The 20,869-nt window shown below is 58.2% G+C and overlaps 3 protein-coding genes across 5 annotated transcripts; 1 reads left to right on the top strand and 2 right to left on the bottom strand.

The window, feature by feature from the left end:
• Positions 1-433: 433 nt before the first annotated feature.
• Positions 434-9,062, bottom strand: LOC148220639 (intercellular adhesion molecule 5-like). Of its 2 annotated transcripts, XM_088154983.1 has the most exons (5): positions 8,196-9,062; positions 5,252-5,674; positions 3,684-3,974; positions 2,820-3,205; positions 434-972 (listed from the first exon to the last, which is right to left on the bottom strand). In XM_088154983.1, the coding sequence occupies exons 1-5, from the start codon at positions 8,248-8,250 to the stop codon at positions 916-918; spliced, it is 1,212 nt and encodes a 403-aa protein (XP_088011109.1). In that variant the 5' UTR covers positions 8,251-9,062; the 3' UTR covers positions 434-915. The 2 variants fall into 2 exon arrangements, with proteins under 2 accessions (XP_088011109.1, XP_088011110.1); XM_088154984.1 differs by lacking the exon at positions 434-972 and having other exon boundaries at positions 2,960-3,081.
• A 2,557-nt stretch (positions 9,063-11,619) lies between these two features.
• MRPL4 (mitochondrial ribosomal protein L4) lies at positions 11,620-14,748 on the bottom strand. The gene is made up of 9 exons (XM_088154987.1): positions 14,657-14,748; positions 14,278-14,326; positions 13,917-14,076; positions 13,776-13,827; positions 13,247-13,364; positions 12,903-13,009; positions 12,715-12,824; positions 12,368-12,438; positions 11,620-12,280 (listed from the first exon to the last, which is right to left on the bottom strand). The coding sequence occupies exons 1-9, from the start codon at positions 14,714-14,716 to the stop codon at positions 11,958-11,960; spliced, it is 1,050 nt and encodes a 349-aa protein (XP_088011113.1). The 5' UTR covers positions 14,717-14,748; the 3' UTR covers positions 11,620-11,957.
• A 1,213-nt stretch (positions 14,749-15,961) lies between these two features.
• S1PR2 (sphingosine-1-phosphate receptor 2) lies at positions 15,962-20,632 on the top strand. Of its 2 annotated transcripts, none has more exons than XM_088154867.1 (2): positions 15,962-16,007; positions 19,520-20,632. In XM_088154867.1, the coding sequence occupies exon 2, from the start codon at positions 19,571-19,573 to the stop codon at positions 20,627-20,629; it is 1,059 nt and encodes a 352-aa protein (XP_088010993.1). In that variant the 5' UTR covers positions 15,962-16,007; positions 19,520-19,570; the 3' UTR covers positions 20,630-20,632. The 2 variants fall into 2 exon arrangements, with proteins under 2 accessions (XP_088010993.1, XP_088010992.1); XM_088154866.1 differs by lacking the exon at positions 15,962-16,007 and adding an exon at positions 17,678-17,869.
• The last annotated feature ends 237 nt before the right edge of the window (positions 20,633-20,869 follow it).

Genomic DNA, 20,869 nt, shown 5'->3' on the forward strand with positions numbered 1-20,869 from the left:
TCCTCCCCCACCCCCACTCGGCGCTTCACGACCCCTCCCCCTCCCGGGAAAAAAAAAAAAAAAAATCCAAAAAAATTCCCAAAAAATCCCACCCGGAATTCCCACCCCTCCCCCCCAGCGTGGGCGGCTCCGAGTGGGGGAGGGGAGGGGACGGGCGGGACCACCTGGAGTGGGGGGGGGGGGGGGGGGACACTGGGAATAAACTGGGGATACTGGGAATAAACTGGGGATACTGGGAATGTCCCCAGGGGTGCAGGAGGGACAAACTGGGATACTGGGAGCACTGGGGATGTCCCCAGGTGGGCTGGGAACCATTTGGGGACACTGGGGACAATTTGGGGACACTGGGGATGTCCCCAGGTGGGTCAGGGACAAATTTGGGACACCCAGGTCACCCCCCCCCAGTGCCACTCCCAAAAAAACCCCTCCGGAATTTCGGTCCCCAACGACGTCACAGCTTTTATTGGCGGCACTTGTCACAACCTCCTCACCAAAACCCACAAAATTCACCCCAAATTCCAACCAAAAATCACCGAAATCCGCCCCGAAATTCACCCCAAATTCCGCCACAAAAATCCTCAAAATCCACCCCCCAAAAATCCCCGGAATTCACCCCAAAACCACCCCCAAGAAAAACACAAAAAAAAAAATAAAATTCGGAGAACCAAAGCTTCGGGATCCTCCATCCCAGTTCCATCCCAGTTTCATCCCAGTTTGGCACCCGCGTGTCCATCGCTCATTTTTTTGGATTTTTTTGGGGATTTTTGGGCTCAGGGGGCTCCGTTGGGGGCCCGGGGTGGCTCGGTGGCCGCGGGGGTCCCTTGCCCGGTGGGGGGTGGCGTTTCCAGAGCCGGTACTCGCCGATTTTGGTGTTGTGGTGGTGGACGAGATAAAATCCAGCCAGGACGAGAAGAGTCAGGACAGGGATGAAAACCCCGAGGAGAATCGGGAGGAGCGGGGCCGAGTCATGATCTGGGGGGGGGGAATAAAAAAAAATTTAAAAAAAAAATAAAAAATGGGGTGAGGGGTCAGGGGAATCCAAAAATCCCAGAGAACCAAAAAAAAAAAAACAAAACCCAAAATCCCAGAGAAACACCCTAAATCCAAAAAATCCCGGAGAACAACAAAAAAAAAAAAAAAATCCCCAAAGAATCACCAGGATCACCCAAGAACCCAAATATCCCAAAAACCTCAAAAACCCCAAATATCTCAAAGAAGCCCCAGGACTCCAAAACCCCAAATAGCCCAAAAAACTCAAAAAAAACCCAAAAACCCAGAGGGTGACGTCACTCATTAACCCCCAAATATCCCCAACCCCCCCCAAAAAAACCCCAAATATCCTAAAACAACCCCAAATATCCCCCAAAAAACCCAAAAACGCACAGAGCACCCAGAGGGTGACATTGCCCAAAACCTCCCAAAACCCCCAAATATCCCAAAAAACCCAAAACCCCCAAATATCCCCAAAACCCCACAAATATCCCCAAAAACGCACAGCGCACCCAGAGGGTGACATTGCCCAAAAAGCCCCAAATATCCCAAAAACCCCCAAAAACCCCAAATATCCCAAAAAAAAACCCCAAAAAACTCACAGAGCACCCAGAGGGTGACGTCACTCATTAACCCCCAAATATCCCCAAAAAACCCCCAAAAACCCCAAATATCCCTAAAACCCCCCAAAACCCCCAAATATCCCTAAAACACCCCCAAATACCCCCAAAAAAAACCCCAAAAACGCACAGAGCACCCAGAGGGTGACATTGCCAAAAACTCCCAAATATCCCAAAAACCCCAAATATCCCTAAAACAACCCCAAATATCCCAAAAACCCCAAATATCCCCAAAAACCCCCCAAAACTCACAGAGCACCCAGAGGGTGACGTTGCCCAAAAAACCCCAAAACCCCCAAATATCCAAAACCCCCCAAAAAAACCCAAAAACTCACAGAGCACCCAGAGGGTGACCTTGCCCAAAAACCCCCAAATATCCCCAAAAAACCCCCAAACCCCCAAATATCCCAAAACCCCCAAATATCCCCAAAACCCCACAAATATCCCCAAAAACGCAGAGTGCACCCAGAGGGTGACGTTGCCCAAAAACCCCCAAATATCCCAAAGACCCCAAATATCCCAAAACCCCCCAAATATCCCAAAACCACCCCCAAATATCCCTAAAACAACCCCAAATATCCCAAAAACCCCCAAAACCCCCAAATATCCCCCAAAACTCACAGAGCACCCAGAGGGTGACATTGCCCAAAACCCCCAAATATCCCAAAAACCCCAAATATCCCAAAAGCCTCCCAAAAAACCCCAAATATCCCCAAAACCCCCCAAAAACCCCAAATATCCCAACCCCCCCCAAAAACCCCAAATATCCCTAAAACAACCCCAAATATCCCAAAAAACCCCAAAAACGCACAGAGCACCCAGAGGGTGACGTTGCCCAAAAACCCCCAAATATCCCAAAACCCCCAAATATCCCAAAAACCCCCAAAAAAACCCAAAAACGCACAGAGCACCCAGAGGGTGACATTGCCCAAAAACCCCAAAACCCGAATAGCCCAAAAAAACCCCCAAACCCCCAAATATCCCCAAAACCCACAAATATCCCCAAAAACGCACAGAGCACCCAGAGGGTGACCTTGCCCAAAACCCCCAAATATCCCAAAACCCCCCAAAAAAACCCCAAATATCCCCAAAAAAACCCCAAAAACTCACAGAGCACCCAGAGGTGACGTTGCCCAAAAAACCCCCCCAAATATCCCAAAAACAACCCCAAAAACCCCAAATATCCCCAAAAAAAACCCCAAAACTCACAGAGCACCCAGAGGGTGACGTTGCTCTCGGCCGAGCCCAGCTCGTTCCAGGCCCGGCACCGGTAAAGCCCGGCCTGGGCTCGCCGGGCGCGCTGAGCGATTCCCACGGGCAGCGAATTCCCGGAGGAATTCCCGGAATTCCCGGCCTTGGAACATTCACGAGTGCCGGGGCCGGCCCCGGGCTCGGCATTCCAGGATCTCCTGCTCGCCCTCCGTCCAGTTTTGGTGGCCCGGGCAATGCCGGGGGTCCAGGCGGGGCTTGGCTGCAGGGAGGGGGGGAAAAAAAAAACAAAAAAAAACCAACAAAAAAACAAAAAAAAAGGATGAGAAGTGGGAAAAATGGGAAAAGGATTGGGGGGAAATGGGGAAAAAAAAGTGGGGAAAGAACTGGGAAAAAAAACAGGATAAGGAGGGGAAAACGGGGGATAAGAATTGGGGAAAATGGGAAAAGGTGGGATAAGGCAACAGGAAAATCCAGGATAAAGACAAGAAAAATCCAGGCTAAAACAGCAGGAAAATCCAGGCTAAAACAGCAGGAAAATCCAGGCTAAAACACCAGGAAAATCCAGGATTAAACACCAGGAAAATCCAGGATTAAACACCAGGAAAATCCAGGCTAAAACACCAGGAAAATCCAGGCTAAAAGACCAGGAAAATCCAGGATTAAACACCAGGAAAATCCAAGATAAAACACCAGGAAAATCAGGCTAAAACAGCAGGAAAATCCAGGATAAAACACCAGGAAAAAGCGGAACAGGGATGAGGAAAAGGCAGGATAAGGACCAGGAAAATCCCGGATAAATTTGAGGAAAAACCCGGGCTAAAACCCGGGATTCCCGCCGGGAATTCTCCATCCCTGACTCACCTCTGACCGGGATCCTCCGCTGCACCCGCCGGGGGATGAAGGGGTCCAGCTCGGCCTCGCAGCTCAGCTCCAGCTCTTCCTCCCCATCCTCCTCCTCCTCGTCGGGCACCGCGATGGCGAATTCCAGCGGCGGCCGCGCCCATTCCCCGCCCGGGAACCGCACCTGGTGGGAGGCGGAGCGGACGCGCACCTGGATGTCCTTGACGGCCCCGGCGGGCAAAGCGCAGCGCCCGCGCAGCTCCGCGCCCGCCAGCGCCGCCTCCGGCACGTCCAGCTCCGGCTGGGGCACACCTGGGGACAAGGACACCGCTGAGGCCACCTGCGGGGCGGCACCTGCGCGGTGTCACCTGTGCGGTGTCACCTGCGCGGTGTGGTCACTGTCACCTGTGTGATGTGGTCACTGTCACCTGTGCGGTGTGGTCACTGTCACCTGCGCGGTGTCACCTGCGCGGTGTCACCTGCGCGGTGTGGTCACTGTCACCTGTGTGATGTGGTCACTGTCACCTGTGCGGTGTGGTCACTGGACCTGTGCGGTGTCACCTGTGCGGTGTCACCTGTGGTCACTCAGTGTCACCTGCCCAGTGTGGTCACTGTCACCTGTGCGGTGTCACCTGCCCGGTGTGGTCACTGTCACCTGTACGGTGTCACCTGTACGGTGTCCCCTCTGGTCACTCAGTGTCACCCGCCCAGTGTGGTCAGTGTCACCTGTGTGGTGTGGTCACTGTCACCTGTGCGGTGTGGTCACTGTCACCTGTGCGGTGTCACCTGTGCGGTGTCACCTGTGGTCACTCAGTGTCACCTGTGCGGTGTGGTCACTGTCACCTGTACGGTGTCACCTGTACGGTGTCACCTGTGCGGTGTCACCTGTGCGGTGTCCCCTCTGGTCACTCTGTGGTCACTCAGTGTCCCCTGTCCAATGTCCCCTATGGTCACTCAGTGTCCCCTATGGTCACTCAATGGTCACTCAGTCCCCAGCGGTCACTCAGCGGTCACTCAGTCCCCTCTGGTCACTCAGTGGTCACTCAGTGGTCGCTCTGTCCCTTCTGGTCACTCAATGGTCACTCAGTCCCCTATGGTCACTCAGTGTCCCCAGCGGTCACTCAGCGGTCACTCAGTGGTCACTCAGCGGTCAGTGTTCCCAGCAGTCACTCAGCGGTCACTCAGTGGTCACTCAGCGGTCACTCAGTGTCCCCTATGGTCACTCAGCGGTCACTCAGCGGTCACTCAGTGTCCCCAGCGGTCACTCAATGGTCACTCAGTGTCCCCTATGGTCACTCAGTGGTCACTCAGCGGTCACTCAATGGTCACTCAGTGTCCCCAGCAGTCACTCAGCGGTCACTCAGTGTCCCCTATGGTCACTCGGCGGTCACTCAGCGGTCACTCAGCGGTCACTCAATGGTCACTCAGCGGTCACTCAGCGGTCACTCAGCGGTCACTCAGTGTCCCCAGCAGTCACTCAGCGGTCACTCAGCGGTCACTCAATGGTCACTCAGTGTCCCCAGCGGTCACTCAGCGGTCACTCAATGGTCACTCAGCGGTCACTCAGTGGTCACTCAGCGGTCACTCACTATAAACCTCCACCGTCGTGTTCGCCCGTTTGTCCACTCCGGCCGCTCGGACGCTGCAGCTCAGCTGGACGGGCCCCTCCTTGTCCGGAGTGAGCACGGCCGTGACCCGGCCGGCCCGGGGGCCACCCTGGGCTCCATCCTGGTGGCCACCCTGGGCTCCATCCTGGTGGCCACCCTGGTGGTCACCCTGGGCTCCATCCTGGTGGTCACCCTGGTGGTCACCCCACTGCTCCGTGGTCCCCAGGGCGCTGCCGTTGGCCGTGATGGTGACGGTGGCGACCCCGGGCAGCCCGAGGTGGCCAAAGGCGCAGGTGACGATGGAGGAGGAGTGGGGCTTGGGGTTCGGGGGGGACAGGGACAGGAGCGGGGAGGACACGGAGGGGGACACCGGGGACACCGGGGACAGGGATGGGGACAGCGAGGCTGGAAAAGAGAGAGGAAAAATGGGGTGAGATTGGGGGAAATCGGGAAAAATAACGGGGAAATAATGGGGGGAAATGACGGGGAAATAATGGGGGAAATGGGGAAAAATAACGGGGGGAAATGGGGAAAATTAGGGAAAAATAATGGGGGAAATGGGGAAAAATAGGGAAAAATAATGGGGAAAATGGGGAAAAATAACGGGGAAATAATGGGGGAAAATGGGGAAAAATAATGGGGGGAAATGGAGAAAAATGACGGGGAAATAATGGGGGGAAATGGGGAAAATTAGGGAAAAATAATGGGGGGAAATGGGGAAAAATAGGGAAAAATAACGGGGGGCAATGGGGAAAAATAACGGGGAAATAATGGGAAAAATAACGGGGAAATAATGGGGGGAAATGGGGAAAAATAGGGAAAAATAACGGGGGGAAATGGGGAAAAATAGGGAAAATAACGGGGGAAATGGGGAAAAATAGGGAAAAATAACGGGGGAAAATGGGGAAAAATAGGGAAAAATAATGGGGGGAAATGGGGAAATAATGGGAAAAATAACGGGGAAATAATGGGGGGAAATGGGGAAAAAAACGGGGAAATAATGGGAAAAATAACGGGGAAATGATGGGAAAAATAATGGGGAAATAATGGGGGAAAATGGGGGAAATGGGGAAAAATAATGGGAGAAATCGGGAAAAATGGGAAAAACAATGGGGGGAAAATGGGGAAAAATGGGAAAAACGATGGGGGAAAAATTAGAAATACGGGAAAAATAATGGGTGAAAAATTGCGAAATATGGGAAAAAATAATGGAGGGAAATGGGGAAAAATAGGGGAGAAATCGGGAAAAATGGGAAAAAACAATGGGGGAAAATGGGGAAAAACAATGGGAGGAAAAATTGGGAAATATGGAAAAATAATGGGGGAAAAATGGGGAAAAATGGGAAATCAGCGCTGGGATGGGGTGGGGCAGCTCGGGGGGGTTGTGGTGAAAGAGGCCTGAACTACAAAATCCCCATAAAAACCCCATAAAAACCTTATAAAACGCCATTAAAATACCAGTAAAATACCATTTAAAAATCTATTAAAATCCCATTAAAATCCTAGTAAAATCCCAGTATAATTCTATTAAAATCCCTTAAAATCCCCATTAAAATCCCCTAAAAATCGCTTCCAAATCCCATCCTGCCCCATATTAATATTTATTTCCTACTCCCCCCACAGCAGCAAATAATTCTGACTAAACCCTTTTATCTCAACTTTTATCAGAACAAATTTTCCTATCAATAAACTCATTTTCCACCTTTTGTCCAGAAGGACAAAGCCCCAACTCCACCCCGGAATTCCAAAAAATAATAAAAATAAAATAAAATAAATCGGATCCAGCTCCTGGAGAAGAAATAAAAAAAAATAAAATTAAAAAAAAAATTTGGGGGGTGATAAAAGGGGGAATTTGGGGAATTTCCAATTCCTGGAGGAAAAATTCGTCTTCATCCTTAAATTTCGTTTATTTCCCAATAAAACATCCCCGGTGAGATCATCGTGGTGAGCAAAAAATTCGGGTGAAAATTCCCCAGGAAGCCAAAAAAAAAAAAAAAAAAAAAAAGAAACGCAGTATGTGACCGGAAAGCCCCAGAAACGAAATGGAAACAGAGAAAAGTTTGGTTTTTTTTAAATTAAAGACAATTAAAAATTATAATTTAAAAAAATCTTAAAAATTACAAAAAAGCATTTAAATTTTTTTTTAAATTTAAAATTTAAAAATTAAAAAAAAATTTAAATCTAAAAAAAAAAAAATTAAAAAGTTTAAAAAATCCGGAAAAAAAATTTTGGAAAAGTCTAAAAAAAATTTTAAAAAATTAAAAAATATTTTAAAAAATTAAAAAAAAAAAATCTAAAAAAAAATTAAAAATTGAATCTGGGGGAAAAAAAGAAAAAATAAAAAATCTAAAAAAAAAAAAAAAAATTAAATAAAAAAAAAAAAAATTGAAGAAGGAGCCTCGGAATCCCCCCAGGCTGAGCCCCCGGTGGAGAGCGAGGGGATTCCCCGGCAGGGCTGAGATTTCCGATCCTCTTTCAGCAAAACCAATCCCTCCCTTTTCCCGGAAAGCTCCGGCCAGGAAAGGCAGGGAGAAAAAAAAAAAAAAAAAAACAAAATAAATAATTTTTTTTTAAAAAATGGATAAACAAAATCATAAAATTCCCCGGCGGTGGGGGCGGTATTAAAAAAAAAAATAATTAAAAAAAATATTTTTTTTTCTAGTGGAGAGGGGGTATTAAAAAATTAATAAAATTCCCCGAATGGGCGACAGCTCTGCCACCACATCCTCCCCCCAAAGGGGCTCGGTGACATTTTTGGGGTGGCGACTAAAGGGGCGATGTGGCGACTAAAGGGGCAATGTGGCGACTAAAGGGGCGATGTGGCGACTAAAGGGGCAATGTGGCGACTAAAGGGGCGATGTGGCGACCACGTGGGTTTGTCCCCCCCCACCCCCCCCATCCCCCCTGCCCTCGGTGTCCCCCTCACCTGCGGTGACAGCCCAGGTGCCCAGGGCTAGTGCCAGCAGCGCGGGGGCCACCATGGCGGGGGGACAGCGGGGCCCGCTGCTGGTGCGGGTTTTGGGGTTTTTGGGGTCTCTGGGTTGGATCCGGACCCCAGGAAGGGTGGGTTCGGATTCTCCGGGATGGGTGAATTCGGATTCTCCGGGATGGATGAATTCGGATTCTCCGGGCTGGATCGATTCGGATTTCCCGGGTTTTTTTGAGAAGGATCGGTTCGGGTTTTCCGGGAGCACCGGGAAAGGTCGGTTCTGATTCTCCGAGTTCTCTGGGCTGGATCAATTCGGATTCCCCGGGCTGGATCGATTCGGGATCTCCGGGCTGGATCAATTCGGTTTCCCCAGGACGGATCGATTCGGATTCCCCAGACGGATCAATTCGGATTTTCCGGGCTGGATCAATTCGGATTCCCCGGGCTGGATCGATTCGGGATCTCCGGGCTGGATCAATTCGGATTCCCCGGGCTGATCGATTCGGATTTTCCGGGCTGGATCGATTCGGTTTCCCCGGGACGGATCCGCTTCGGTTTCCCCGCTCGGGTCCCTTTGGGCTCTTCCGGGTCGGTTCAGTTCGGGGTCTCGGGGTGGGCTCTGCTTTCCCCCGTGTCCCCGTGTCTGTCCCCGTGTCTGTCCCCGTGTCTGTCCCTGTCCCTGTCCCCGTCCCCGTGTCTCTCTCCCTCCGCTTTCTCCCGGCCGCTCCCGCCCCCGTTTTTTTCTTTTTTTTTTTTGTATCCCCAGGCCCGTCCCCCTCCTCCCTCCCCGGGGAATTTCCGGGGCTTTGCGGCGAAATCGTGCGGGGACCGGGGGGGCCGGAGGGGACCAGGGGGACCGGAGAGGCCGGGAGGGACCGGGGGGGCTGCCCGGGACCGGAGGGGAACCGGGGGATACCGGGGGGTACCGGGGGGACCGGGGGGTACCGGGGGGGCTGCCCGGGGCCGGCTCCGGCCTCTCCTTCCCCTCCCCGGGGCGATTTCCTGACCCCTGCCCCTGAACGGGACAATTTTCCTGTTCCCCCTTGTCCTGGAATGGGACAATTTTTGTGAACCCTGTCCTGGAATGGGACAATTTTCCTGCCCGGGATGGGACGATTTTTTGTGAACCCTGTCGTGGAATGGGACAGTTTTCCCCAGGACGGGACAATTCTGTGTCCCCAGTCCCAGGAAGGGACAATTTTCCTGTCGCAGGAAAATTCCTGTCCCCCTTTCCCTGTCCCCTCCTTGTCCCCAAACCGGGCTCAGCGTGGTGCCCCCCCCACATGCCCTGAGGTGCCACCCCCAGCTCGTGACAGGGATGTCACCCCCCTGTCACCAGCGGTGTCACCCGGGTTGCGACTTCCTCTATTCTGTCGCTGTTTGACGTGAGGCGATTTTTGTCACCTCTAGAACCGTGGGAACATCCCTCATGTCCCCAGGGTGTCCCTGATGTCCCCAGGGTGATCACTGACGTCCCCAGGGTGATCCCTGACGTCCCCAGGGTGTCCCAGGACGGTCCCCAATGTCCCCATGGTGTCCCTGATGTCCACAGGATAGACCCCAATGTCCCCAGGGTGGCCCCTGATGTCCTCGGGGTGGTCCCCGATGTCCCCACGATGTCCCCAGGGTGTCCCCACTGCCCCATCCCGGTGTTTTCATGCCCGGTGGTGACACCCAGCCCTGCCACCCTCCTTGATGTCACCTCCAGGCCACCCGAGCAGGAAAGTCCGGGGACAGCTGTGACAGCCACGAGGTTTCGCTTCTGCCGCCCGCGGGTGTCACATCCCCATGGAGGTGACAGTGACAGTGACAGTCCCCGCGCCGTGGTGGCACCGCCACTGCCACCCCCCGGGGATTGTCCCCGTCCCTGGAATGTCGGGAGGGATTTGGAGGCCACGGGGATGGGGACAGGGACAGAGGGGACATGGGGACAGGGGGGACAGGGACATGGGGACAGGGACAGAGGGGACAGGGGGACAGGGACAGAGGGGACAGGGGGACAGGGACAGAGGGGACAGGGGGACAGGGACAGAGGGGACATGGGGACAGGGGGGACAGGGACAGAGGGGGACATGGGACAGGGACAGAGGGGACACGGGGACAGGGGGGACACGGGGACAGGGACAGAGGGGGACATGGGGACAGGGGGACAGGGACAGAGGGACACGGGGACAGGGACAGAGGGGACATGGGGACAGAGGGGACATGGGGACAGGGACAGAGGGGACAGGGACAGAGGGGACAGGGACAGGAGGGGACATGGGGACAGGGACAGGAGGGGACATGGACAGGAGGGGACATGGGGGACAGGGACAGAGGGGACAGGGGGACAGGGACAGAGGGGACAGGGACATGGGGACATGGGGACAGGGACAGAGGGGACACGGGGACAGGGGGGACACGGGGACAGAGGGGACAGGGACATGGGGACAGGGACAGAGGGGACAGGGACATGGGGGACACGGGGACAGGGGGGACATGGGGACAGGGACAGAGGGGACAGGGGGACAGGGACATGGGGACAGGGGGGACATGGAGGACATGGGGGACATGGGGACAGGGGGGACAGGAACAGAGGGGACACGGGGACAGGGGGACAGGGACAGAGGGGACACGGGGACAGGGACATGGGGACAGGGACAGGGGGGACATGGGGACAGGGGGACAGGGACAGAGGGGACACGAGGACAGCGATGGGGACACCGGGGAGCGACAACAGGAACCGGGGGCCAGGGGAAGGAGGGGAGGGGACAAAGGGGACAAAGGGGACAAGGCCGCGCTGCCAGCCCCGAGCCAACAGGACGCGCCACTTCCCCCCAGCCCCGCGCGGCGTGGCTCGGTGCCACTGTCCCCTAGTGGCACTGTCCCCTCCCTGTCCCCTCCCGGGTGTGCCAGGAAGCCGCTCCAGCTCCGAGATTTTCCCTTCGGGAGCCCCGAGCGATTCCCGGAATTCCCCGACCTGGAAATCCGGGAGAAACCGGGGAAAAAAAAAAATATATATAAAAAAAAATAATCACAAATTCCAGAGGAGAAATCGGGAAAATCCGGGAACAAAACCGAAAATTCACCAGGAGAAATTGGGGAAAAAAACCAACAAAATTCCACAGGAAAAAGTGGGAAAAATATCCTGAAATTCGCCGGGAGAAATTAGGAAAAACGCCCCAAAATTCTGGGATGGGGACTTTTTTTTGGGAGACACCCTAAAAAAAAAATCCCTTTACCACTGAGACTCCAAAATTCCCAAAATTCCACCCACAGAAAATCAAACCCCGAGGTTCTGCTGAGGAGGGAGGGGCTGGGAAAGGCTCGGGAATTCCAAAGGGGTTGGAATTCGGGGGATTTTGGGATACAGGAGGAACCCAAAAAGAGGTGAAAAGCCCCGAAATCCCCCAAAATAAAATCGAAATCCGTGGGAATAAAAAAAAAAAAAAAAAAAAAAAATCCCTTTAATCGCCACAGCAGTGCCCGACAGCCCCGAATTCCCGATGGGATTTGGGGCTGGATCCAGTCTGGGGGGTCCAGATCCCAACTGGGAGGGGTCTCCCCAAATATGGGGGGGGTCTCCCCCATCCCAGGGGGTTCAGATCCCATTTTGGGGGGGAGGGGGGGGGGGGTCCAGGACATGGAGAGGGGACAAAACGAGATCCCAAAATCTTTTCCCAATGGGATCGGGGCTGGATCCTGCCCCATGGGGAGGGGTCTCCCCAAATCTGGGGGTCTCTCTCATCCCGGGGGGGTCTCCCCCAGCCCAGGGAGGGGTCAAATCCCTCTTGGGGGGCTCCAGGGAATCCCTTTAGGACGTGGAGAGGGGACAAACCAAAGTCCCAAAATCTTTTCCCAATGGGATCGGGGCTGGATCCTGCCCCATGGCGGGGTCCCACCCAGTCTGGGGAGGGGTCTCCCCAAATCCGGGGGGCTCTCAGGCAGCCCGGGGGGGCCCTGCAGGTCCCTGTAGGGCAAGCAGAAGGGGTAGAGGGGCGAGTAACGCCGGTCGTGCCACAGCAGCCGCTGCTCCAGGAAGGCGACGGCGTCCAGGGTGAGCACCAGGCTCTGGTGCTTCAGCAGGCTGTGAACGTTCAGCCCTGTTCGGGGACAGTTTTGGGGACATCAGCGGGGTCCCCCCCGAGTGTCTGTGGGGCCGGGGTACAGGGGGGGCGGGCGGGGCTCACCCAGGGCTGGGATGAGGGTGATGGATTTGAGCCCCTCGGCGGCGGCGCTGATGTTGGCTGGGAATTCGTTCCTGGTTGGGAAAGGGTTAAAAAAATAAAAAAAAAATAAAAATAAAGGGTGTTAGGAGCGACACTGAGCTGTCCCCAAACAGTCCCCAAGGTGTCCTCAAAGGAGGGACACGCTGTTCTGGTGTCCCCAGGGTGGTTCTTGATGTCCCCAAGGTGTCCCCAGCTCCACGGGGACCCCATCCCTGCTGTCCCCGCCATCCCAGATTGTCCCTGATGTCCCCAGGGTGTCCCCAGGGTGTCCCCAGGGTGTCCCCAGTGTCCCCTGTCCCCTCTCTCACACATCCACGATGAGCACAGAGCGTCCCCAGCGCCGGAACCGGGCCAGGTCCTGCAGGTACCGGGGGTCACTGCTGGGCAGCTCCAACGAGTCCACCACGTGCAGCTCGTCCTGGGGGACACCAAGGACATTTGTCACCCTGTCCCCGTGTTCCCAGTGTCCCCAACCCGCCCCTGGACCCCCCCGTACCTGCATCAGCTTCACGGTCAGGGCCACCTTCAGCCCCAGCACCCTCACCCTCATGGGCACCATGTAGAAGTAGCTGGTGGGGCCCCGAGGGCCGTGGGCGATGCCACCTGCAGGGAGGGGACTTTGGGGACATCCACGGGGAGGTGACAAACCCCTGCTGGCCCAGGGTGTGTAGGGGCGGGGGGACAGGCGGGGCACGGTGGCCTTGATGTCCCCACGGTGTCCCCAGAGAGCCCAAAGCAAGGGACAGCCGGGTCTGATGTCCCCAGGCCCAGGACATCCCCAGCCCGTCAGTTTTGGGGTTGTTTGGGGGTTGTTTTGGGGGCAGTTTTGGGGTCACTCACCCCCACGCCACAGCGGCGAGCGGATGGAGCCGTGGCGAGCCCGGCCCGAGCCCTTCTGGCCCCAGGGCTTGCGGCCCCCGCCCCGAACCTCGGCTCGGGTCCTCACCCGGGCGTGGCTCTGGGGACACAGCGGGGACAAGGTCACCCCCCCAGCCCGCTGCTGAGCTCCCATCCTGATTTGCGACGGCTTGGGGAGCACCCAGAGCTTCTCAGGACCCCCCAAAAGCTCCTCAGGGTACCCAAAACCCTCTTGGGACCCCCCCCCAACAGCTCCTCGGGTCACCCAGATTCTTTTTGGGACCCCCCCCAGACCCCTCTCAGGACCCCCTCCCCCCAAAAGCTCCTCTGTCCCCTTTTCACCCCCAAACCCCCTTTTTTTGCCCCCAAAATCTCCCCTTCTTGCCCCACTTTTCACCCCCAAATCCCCCCTTTTTCCACCTCCTAATCCCCCTTCTCAGCCGCATTTTTTCCCCTAAATCCTCCCTTTTTTCCCCAAATCCCCCCCACCAAGCCCCCACCCCACACTCACAATCCTCTTGTAATTCTTCTGCCATGTGGCCACCGTGTGCAGCACGTCCAGCCTGGGGTGACACAGATGAGTGACACAACAGTGACAATCGCCCCCAAATGTCCCCCCCCCCCCCCCCCAGAGCCCCCCCAGAGGTGTCACCTGGGGGTGACAGCGAAGACATCGGGGTGCAGGTCAGCCAGGCCCCTCAGGGTGTCCTCGGGGTGACGCAGGGACTCCACCCAGGCCTGCACCGGGGACAGCGGCGAGGGGACCGGGACGTGGCAGCGCCGCAGCACCGGGGACGGCACGGGGGGTGGCGCTGGGGACAAACGGAGGGGGTTAGAGTGGGGTGGTGGCAGCACACAAAGAAGGGACAGCCAGGTTTGGTGTCCCAAGGGTGGTTCCCGATGTGCCCAGGGTGTCCCTGCTGTCCCCACACCCAGCACCACCCCTTCCCCACTATCCCTAAGGTGTCCCCATCCCCTCGCTGTCCCCAAGGTGTCCCCAAACCCGCACTCACCCCTGCGGGACTCGGGGGCCGCGGGCGGGGCCGGGGGCGCCGTCGAGAACTGCGGCCATGAGGGGAGGGAGGAATCAACCACGAGCTGAGGCGAGGGGGGGGGAAACGACCCCTGCTTACCCTCCCCAGCCCCGCTCTTGAACCCGTCCCGCACTCCCAACCTCCCCCCCAGCCCAGCTCCCACTTGGTACCGCCCAACACAAGCCCCGCCCCTCAGCAATGGCACCGCCCCTTCACCGCCCTCACGGGCCTGGCCCCCGCCCCTCGCCCGGTTCTCCCCGTTCCCGGTGCCGTTCCCGGTGCCGTTCCCGGTTCTGTTCCCCGCCCGGTTCCCCTCGGCCCAGCCCCGCTCCCGGTACCGTTCCCCGCCCGCTCTCACCGCCGCCCAGCCCCGGCCCCTGCTCCAGGCCCTTAGGGCGGCCACCCCCGCGCGGATCATGGCGGGAAAGCGCGGCGCGATGACGCCACGGCGCGCCGCGGTGGCGTCATTTCCGGCAAGGGCGAACGGCGGGAAAAGTAGAAGGGGCGGGGAAGGAGGAGGGACCCACCTTTGTGTCCCCTCCCCCAAAAACCCCAAAATGCCCCTCCCGGTGCCCCCATCCCCGTATCCCCCATAATGATCCCCCCCAATAGCCCCCCGCTCCAACTGTCCATTCCCAGTATCCAGTGTCCATTCCCAGTTCCCATTCCCAGTATCCAGTGTCCATTCCAGTATCCAGTGTCCATTCCCAGTTCCCATTCCCAGTATCCAGTGTCCATTCCAGTATCCAGTGCCCCTTCCCAGTTCCCATTCCCAATGTCCATTCACAGTCCCAGTCCCATTCCCCATTCCCAGTTCCCTTTCCCGTTCCCAGTCCCAGTCCCAGTTCCCATTCCCAGTCCCAGTTCCCATTCCCAGTCCCAGTCCCAGTCCCATTCCCCTCTTGGGGGGGGGGCTCCAGCCTGGGGGTCCCTCCCAAATTCCCGGCGGGAATGCGGAGCCGGGGTGGGGGGGCAGAAGAATTCGGGAATTTTCTCCTTTTTTCCCCCCTTTTTTTACCTCCATTCATTTTTCCCAAGCCCCGCCTCATCCCGGGGGTCCGGGGGCGGGAATTCCGCCTGGATTTATGGGGGAGGGGAGGGGGGAAGAGCTCCCATCCCCCCTCATCCCGCCCATCCCGCGCCTGCTTCCAATTAAATCCCAATTAAATCCCTTCCCGCGGCCCCTCGGACACCCCCCGCCCCCTCCCAGCGCTCAAATTTTTGGGGAATTTTGGGGGTTTTCTCGGAACTTTTGTTGTTTTTTTTTTTTTTATTGCACACCCACCCCCAAATTCCTGCCGGGACTGAGCCGTGCAAAGTCCGAGAAGTTTTTTCCAGCTGTGAAAAATTGAAAAATTTGGGAAAAAAACTCCCAAAATCCCCCTTGAGGGAGGGAGGGAGGGGGAGGACACACAAAACCCCTCCTCCCCCCCTCGCCGAATTTTGGGGGGTGTCCCCCCACCCAAAAAAAAAAATAGAATTAGGGACACACAAGGGGTGGGGGGGGGAAGCTTTCTGTTGCCCCCTCCCCAAAATTTTGGGGTGTCCCAGTTTTTTGGGGGGGGTGGCTTTGCCCCTGGGGGGGGGTGGCCCCGCCTCAGCCCCGCCCCCCCCCGCCCCCGCACCCCCCTCCCCTCCCCCCCCCCCCGCCCCGTTCATGCTGGAACCGGGACGGGCGCTCAGCGCTGCCGGGACCGGCCCCGGGACCGGTAAGAACCCCCCCACCCCCCCCAAAAAAAAAAAAAAGAAAAAATAAAAAAAGATCCCCCCCAAAAAAAATTCCTCCTCCCTCCCCCGAACCCCCTTTCCCACCCCTCACCTTTGTCCCCTTTGTCCCCCCCCCTCCCGTGTCCCTCTGTCCCCACAAAAAGGGACCCCCGGGGTGTCCCCAAAGGGTGGGGAGGGGGTCTCAGAGTTTTTGGGGGGTGTCCCCAACACTGGGGGGGGGTCCCCATGGATTTGGGGTGGGGGCGACCCCTTTATTGTCCCGGCCCAGCTGTTTCGGCCACGCCAACATCTGGCTCACAGCTGGATTAGGGCGGGGGCGGGCTGGTCCCCAAATTCTTGAGGGGTCCCCAAATTCTTGAGGGGGGTCCCCAAAAATCGATCGGGGCGGGGGTGGGGGGGAAGGGGTCTCTCGGCGTGTCCCAACATTTTAGGAGGGGCACGGAGCCTCGCCAAATTTTAATTTTTTTCTAAAAATTTTTATTTTTTGGGAGTACGGGGGTTGTGTCCCCAAAATCCCGGGGGGTCCCCGTGTCCCCCCACGTGCGTGCCCGGGCTCGGGGGGGGGTCTCGGGGGCCGCCCCCCTCCTTCCCCCCCGGGTTAAACCCGGAGTTAAGCTCGGCTTGCTCCGCCCTGATCCAATTTGCTCCGGGATATTTCGGGATCGAAGCGGCCCCAGTGACCCCCCCCCCACCTTCCCCTCCCCCCCAAAAAAGGGCTGGGGGGGGTCCAGGGTTCACCCCAAAAATGGGAGGGGGGGCTGGGGGGGTCCGGGGGTGGATCCCGGTTTGGGATCCCAGTTCAGGATCCCGGGGCATTCCCAGTTCAGGATCCCAGTTCAGGATTTCGGGACAATTCCCAGTTCGGGATCCCAGTTCAGGACCCCAGGGCATTCCCAGTTCAGGATCCCAGTTCAGGATCCCAGTTCAGGATTTCGGGACAATTCCCAGTTCGGGATCCCAGTTCGGGATCCCGGGGCATTCCCAGTTCAGGATCCCAGTTCAGGATTTCGGGACAATTCCCAGTTCAGGGTCCCAGTTCAGGATCCCAGGGCATTCCCAGTTCGGGATCCCAGTTCAGGGTCCCAGGGCATTCCCAGTTCAGGATCCCGGGGACAATTCCCAGTTCGGGATCCCAGTTCAGGATCCCGGGGACAATTCCCAGTGAGGGGTCCCGGTTTGGAATCTCAGTTCCCGCAGTTCCCAGTTTGGAATCCCGATTTGGGGATCCCGCTTTGGGATCCCAGGGCCATTCCAGTTTGGGATCCCGGTGTCTGGGACAGGATCCCAGTGCAGGGTTCCAGTTTGGGATCCCGGAGCCCTTCCGGGGCTCCGTTCCCGGTTTAGGATCCCAGTTTGGGATCTCGATTTCAGATCCCGGGGGTCCATTCCCAGTTTAGGATCCCGGTTTGGGATCTCGATTTCAGATCCCGGGGGTCCGTTCCCAGTTTAGGATCCCAGTTTGGGATCCCGATTTCAGATCCCGGGGGTCCATTCCCGGTTTAGGATCCCGGTTTGGGATCCCGATTTCAGATCCCGGGGGTCCATTCCCGGTTTAGGATCCCAGTTTGGGATCCCGATTTCAGATCCCGGGGGTCCATTCCCGGTTTAGGATCCCGGTTTGGGATCCCGATTTCAGATCCCGGGGGTCCATTCCCAGTTTAGGATCCCGGTTTGGGATCCCGGGGCCCCTCCCGGGGGTCCCGCCGCCCCCGGCCCCGCCCGTTCTCCCCGTCTGGCTCCGCCCGGGGCAGCCCCGAGCCGGGGGCGGGCGTGGAAGGGGAAGGGGAAGCGGTGGATGCTCCGTGCCCGTTCCGACCGGCACCGGCGGCTCTTCCCGGTACCGGTACGAGGGTCGGGGGGGGTCCGGAGGGGTTCTGAGGGGTGGTCCCGGGGCTGGGGGCAGCCAGGGGCGTGTTCCGGTACCGGGCGCGGCTGCGCGAGCACCGGGAGGGCACCGGGGGAGTTCTGGTACCGGGGGCTCCAGGACGGGACCAGGACGGCACCGGGGGCGCTCTGGTACCGGGATGGGACCGGGACCGCTCCGGGAGGGGCACCGGGAGAGTTCTGGGACCGGGACCGCGCCGGGGGCTCCGGAACGGGACCGGGACGGCACCAGGGGAGTTCTGGTACCGGGACCGCACCCGGACCGTTCCCGGAGGGACTGGGGGAGCTCCAGTACCGGGATGGCACCGGGACTGTTCCGGGAGGGCACCGGGGAGTTCTGGTACCGGGACGGCATCGGGGGAGCTCCGGGACGGGCACCGGCGCAGTTCTGGTACCGGGATGGGACCGGGACCGCTCCGGGACGGCACCAGGGGAGTTCTGGTACCGGGATGGGACCGGGACCGCTCCGGGAGGGCACCGGGGGAGTTCTGGAACCGGGACGGCAGCGGAGGCTGCGAGACGGGACCGGGACCTGGGGGTGGCTCCAGGACGGTGCCGCGGCCACCGGGGCTCCTTCCCCCGGTTCCGTCCCGGAACCCTCGGGGGTCCCGCACCGGGAGGAACGGGGCGGGAGGGGGGCTCTTACCGGGGGGGTCCCGTCCCGAAATTCGGGGAAGGGAGGACGAGGGGTGGGGACATCTCCCGGTGTCCCCATTGCCCGCGGGATGTCTGTCACCTCGATGTCACCTCGTGCCACCCCTGCCTGGATTTCCCCCAGATGTGCGCCCAGCTGTGCTCCCCCCCCACCCCCCATCGGTGACATGTGGGTGACCCTGGGGTGACAAACGGGATGTGACACCGGCTGTCACCCCGGAGTGTCCCTGGGTGACGCAAAGGTGACAACGGGGTGACGTTGCTGTCTCCAGGAGCCACGTCCTGGTGGCACAAAGGTGACAATGGGGTGACCTTACTGTCCCCAGGAGCCATGTCCTGGTGGCACTGAGCCTTGGGTCACCCCGGAGTGTCCCTGGGTGACACAAAGGTGCCGTTTCTGTCCCCAGGAGCCACGTCCTGGTGGCACAAAGGTGACAAGGTGCCATTTCTGTCCCCACGAGCCATGTCCTGCTGGCACAAAGGTGACCACGAGGGGACACTGCTGTCCCCAGGAGCCACGTCCTGGTGGCACAAAGGTGACAAGGTGCCATTTCTGTCCCCACAAGCCATGTCCTGCTGGCACAAAGGTGACCACGAGGGGACACTGCTGTCCCCAGGAGCCACGTCCTGGTGGCACAAAGGTGACAAGGTGCCATTTCTGTCCCCAGGAGCCACGTCCTGGTGGCATGGGCAGTCACCTCAGGGTCTCTCTGGTGGCACGAAGGTGACAAGGTGCCATTTCTGTCCCCAGGAGCCACGTCCTGGTGGCACAAAGGTGACAAGGTGCCATTTCTGTCCCCAGGAGCCACGTCCTGGTGGCACGAAGGTGACAAGGTGCCATTTCTGTCCCCAGGAGCCACGTCCTGGTGGCACAAAGGTGACAAGGTGCCATTTCTGTCCCCACGAGCCACGTCCTGGTGGCACAAAGGTGACAAGGTGCCATTTCTGTCCCCAGGAGCCATGTCCCGGCGGCGCTGAGCCTCCACGCCGCGACCTCCTCACCACCATGGGGAGCATCTACAAGGAATATTTCAACCGCGACAAAATCCGCGAGCACTACAACTACACCAAGGGCGACACCGAGAGCTCGGCGCCGTCGCGCTGGGTGGGCTCCGTCCTCATCATCCTCCTGTGCTGCGTCATCGTCCTGGAGAACCTGCTGGTGCTGGTGTCCATCTGCCGCAACAAACGCCTGCACTTGGCCATGTACATCTTCATCGGCAACCTGGCCGCCTCGGATTTGCTGGCCGGGGCCGCGTTCATGGTGAACACGCTGCTGTCGGGCAGCACCACCTTCAGCCTGACGCCGGTGCAGTGGTTCGTGAGGGAGGGCACGGCCTTCGCCACCTTGGCCGCCTCGGTGTTCAGCCTGCTGGCCATCGCCATCGAGCGCCACGTGGCCATCACCAAGGTCAAGGTGTACAGCAGCGACAAGAATTGCCGCATGGTTCTGCTGATCGGCGCTTGCTGGGTGATCGCCGGCGCCATCGGCAGCTTGCCCATCATGGGGTGGAACTGCATCAGCGACCTGCGCGACTGCTCCACGGTGCTGCCGCTCTACTCCAAGCGCTACGTGCTCTTCGTCACCACCATCTTCACCCTCATCCTCATGGCCATCGTCGGCCTCTACACCCGCATTTACTGCATCGTCCGCTCCAGCCACGCCGAAATCGCCACGGCGCAAACGCTGGCGCTGCTCAAAACCGTCACCATCGTGCTGGGAGCCTTCATCGTCTGCTGGCTGCCCGCCTTCATCATCCTCCTGATGGACGCCTCGTGTCCCGTCCGCGCTTGCCGGGTCTTGTACAGCGCCAATTATTTCTTCGCTTTCGCCACGCTCAACTCGGCGGCCAACCCGGTGATTTACATGCTGAGGAGCAAGGACATGCGCGGCGAGTTCCTGCGCGTGCTCTGCTGCTGCGGGAGGGGCCGGCGGCCGCCGCAGTTGGGTCGCCCGGGGGTCCCCTTGCGCACGTCCAGCTCGCTGGACAAAGGCCCGGCCAGCCCCACGGCGGCCGAGCTGGTGACGGCGCCGCTGACGCGCGAGTGCACCACGTCTGTGTGAAAGTGGGGAGGGGTTTTTATGGGTGGCGGGGGGGGGGGGGGAAAGGGGGGTGTTGGTGGTTAAGGTTGTGCTGTGGGTGGTGTGGGGATGGGCTGTGGACACCCCGTGGACACCCCGTGGGCACCCCGTGGGCACCCCACGGCTCCAAGGCCACCTTGGGGACACTCCGTGGATGTCCCTCAAGCCTTGTGGACACTCCAAGGTCACCCTGGGGACGCCCCACGGCCCCAAGGCCACCTT

This window comes from Sturnus vulgaris, chromosome 33 (assembly GCF_052056855.1).
Source record: "Sturnus vulgaris isolate bStuVul1 chromosome 33, bStuVul1.hap1, whole genome shotgun sequence".
NCBI lineage: Eukaryota > Metazoa > Chordata > Aves > Passeriformes > Sturnidae > Sturnus > Sturnus vulgaris.

Coding starts and splice junctions, on each gene's coding strand:
- LOC148220639 (XM_088154983.1), bottom strand. CDS start 8,250: ATGGTGGCCCCCGCGCTGCTGGCACTAGCCCTGGGCACCTGGGCTGTC. Junction 3,975..5,251: donor CACGACGGTGGAGGTTTATA/GTGAGTGACCGC, acceptor CCTTGTCCCCAG/GTGTGCCCCAGCCGGAGCTG. Junction 973..2,819: donor CGTCACCCTCTGGGTGCTCT/GTGAGTTTTGGG, acceptor CCCCCCCCCCAG/ATCATGACTCGGCCCCGCTC.
- MRPL4 (XM_088154987.1), bottom strand. CDS start 14,716: ATGATCCGCGCGGGGGTGGCCGCCCTAAGGGCCTGGAGCAGGGGCCGG. Junction 13,828..13,916: donor GTCTTCGCTGTCACCCCCAG/GTGACACCTCTG, acceptor GTGTCACCCCAG/GCTGGACGTGCTGCACACGG. Junction 13,365..13,775: donor AGAAGAATTACAAGAGGATT/GTGAGTGTGGGG, acceptor CTGTGTCCCCAG/AGCCACGCCCGGGTGAGGAC.
- S1PR2 (XM_088154866.1), top strand. CDS start 17,822: ATGCTCCGTGCCCGTTCCGACCGGCACCGGCGGCTCTTCCCGGTACCG. Junction 17,870..19,519: donor GGCGGCTCTTCCCGGTACCG/GTACGAGGGTCG, acceptor TTCTGTCCCCAG/GAGCCATGTCCCGGCGGCGC.